Source organism: Leopardus geoffroyi, chromosome B2, assembly GCF_018350155.1.
Source record: "Leopardus geoffroyi isolate Oge1 chromosome B2, O.geoffroyi_Oge1_pat1.0, whole genome shotgun sequence".
NCBI classification, from domain to species: domain Eukaryota; kingdom Metazoa; phylum Chordata; class Mammalia; order Carnivora; family Felidae; genus Leopardus; species Leopardus geoffroyi.
This window is the reverse complement of record NC_059332.1, coordinates 1,322,668-1,324,684: the sequence shown is the minus strand read 5'-3', so window position 1 is coordinate 1,324,684 and position 2,017 is coordinate 1,322,668. Positions and strand designations below refer to the sequence as shown.

General features: G+C 38.5%; 1 protein-coding gene across 1 annotated transcript; it reads right to left on the bottom strand.

The window, feature by feature from the left end:
* Positions 1 to 558: 558 nt before the first annotated feature.
* LOC123609669 (olfactory receptor 2W1) lies at positions 559 to 1,655 on the bottom strand. The gene has a single exon (XM_045500845.1). The coding sequence runs from the start codon at positions 1,519 to 1,521 to the stop codon at positions 559 to 561; it is 963 nt and encodes a 320-aa protein (XP_045356801.1). The 5' UTR covers positions 1,522 to 1,655.
* Between the last annotated feature and the right edge of the window lie 362 nt (positions 1,656 to 2,017).

Genomic DNA, 2,017 nt, shown 5'->3' with positions numbered 1-2,017 from the left:
AGTAATTCCACTAAAACACTAATTTGAAAAGATATGTGCACCCCTGTTTACTGCAGCATTATTAATAATAGTCACTATATGGAAGCAACCCAAGTGCCCATCAATTGATGAATGGATACAGAAGATAGAACAAACAGAATAGAATATTTATCAGCCATAAGAAGAACAAAATCTTGCCACTTGCAATAACATGGTTGGAGCTAGGGCATGTAATGCTAAGTGAAATAAGTTGGAGAAAGACAAATACCATATGATTTCACTCATATGTGGAATTTAAGCATCAAAGCAAATAAACAAACAAAAGAAAGAGATTAAAAAACAGACTCTTAAATATAGGGAATTAGTAATTTCTAGATGGGAGGTGAGTGAGGAGGTGGGTGAAATAGATAAAGGGGATTAAAAAGATTACACGTGATGAGCGCTGATAAATGTATAGAATTGTTGAGTCATATTGTACACCTGAAACTAATATAACACTGTGTGTTAATTGTACTTGAATGAAGCAAATAAAGAGAATTATAAAATGTATTTCATTGCCTTATCCAGGGTAATACGATTCTACGATTTCTGGTTCCTCTTTGATTTTGTAGATTCACAGTCGACTCTCACCAGCTTCCTCAATGCATTCTTCATGTCCTTGTTCCGCAGGGTATAAATGAGTGGGTTAAGACTTGGAGTGACGATCGTGTAAAAGAGGGTGAGGAACTTTCCCTGGTCTTTGGAGGCACTGTTACCTGGTTGCAGGTACATGTAGATAATAGTTCCATAGAAGATGGACACGACAGTGAGATGAGATCCACAGGTATTAATTGCTTTTTGTTGGCCTTCTTTTGACTTTATTCTCAGCACAGCTTTGGCGATGTAGCCATAGGATATAAGAATAAGGCCGAGTGGTGTAAGGACAATGACAATGCCCAAAGCAAAAACAGACATTTCAACTGTTGTGGTGTCTATACATGCTATCTTGACCATAGCTGGCAACTCACACAAGAAATGGTCCAGAAGGTTGTTTCCACATCGAGGCAAATTCAGGGTGAGTGTACATAATAATACAGAATTGGCCAAACTAATGCTCCAGACTGTGAATATCATCTTGAGACAGAGATGTGGGTTCATGATTACCAAATAATGCAGGGGCTTACAAATAGCTGTGAAACGATCATAGGACATAACAGCGAGGAGGAGGCACTCAGTGGAACCCAACCACATATAAACGTAGAGTTGAGTGACACAGCCCACATAGCTGATGGTCTTGTCAGGTCCCCACAAGTTAACGAGCATCTGAGGGATGATGCTGGTTGTGAAACATAGATCCAGGAAAGATAAGTTCCTGAGGAAAAAATACATCGGTGTGTGGAGATGGGAATCCAGGAGAGATGCAAGGATGATGGCTGTGTTACCCACCCACGTAATGAAGTAGAAGAGAGTGACAACTCCTGATAGGACCATCTCCAGTTTGGGATGGTCCGAGAAGCCGAGCAGAATAAAACCGTGCAGAGAAGTGTGATTGTTTTGGCCCATCGTCCTTCAGTGTCTAAATCCTAGAATGAGAAAAGCAGAAGGAGGGAAAGGAGGATGGGGATGATGATGTGGAACAGGAGGAGGAATAAGGAAGAAGAAGGAGAAGGAGAAATTGATCAGTAGAGACCACATAATTTAACTAAATACAGAACTAAAAAAAGAGAAAGAATTTATGTTAATTATTACAAAAATAATGGGTCAAAGTAAATATTATAGCCAAGTAATCTGGTATTTGTTGTAGATACTTTTATGGTGTTGGGTTTAATATTATATTTTAATCTAGGTGACCTTGGAGAGTTTGGTAAAATTTGTCACATGTAAATTTGCAAGGTTGAAAAGGATCTGGTTCTAAAGTGATGTGACCCTCTGATTCTCTACCCATCTTGTTTGCTTGATAGAGTGAACACATTATTTTTTTGGTCAGGAAATTTGCCTATAAAATGTAATTATTTTGCTAATGTCAGAATGAGGAAAAGAGTGTTCCTCTTCTTTCATA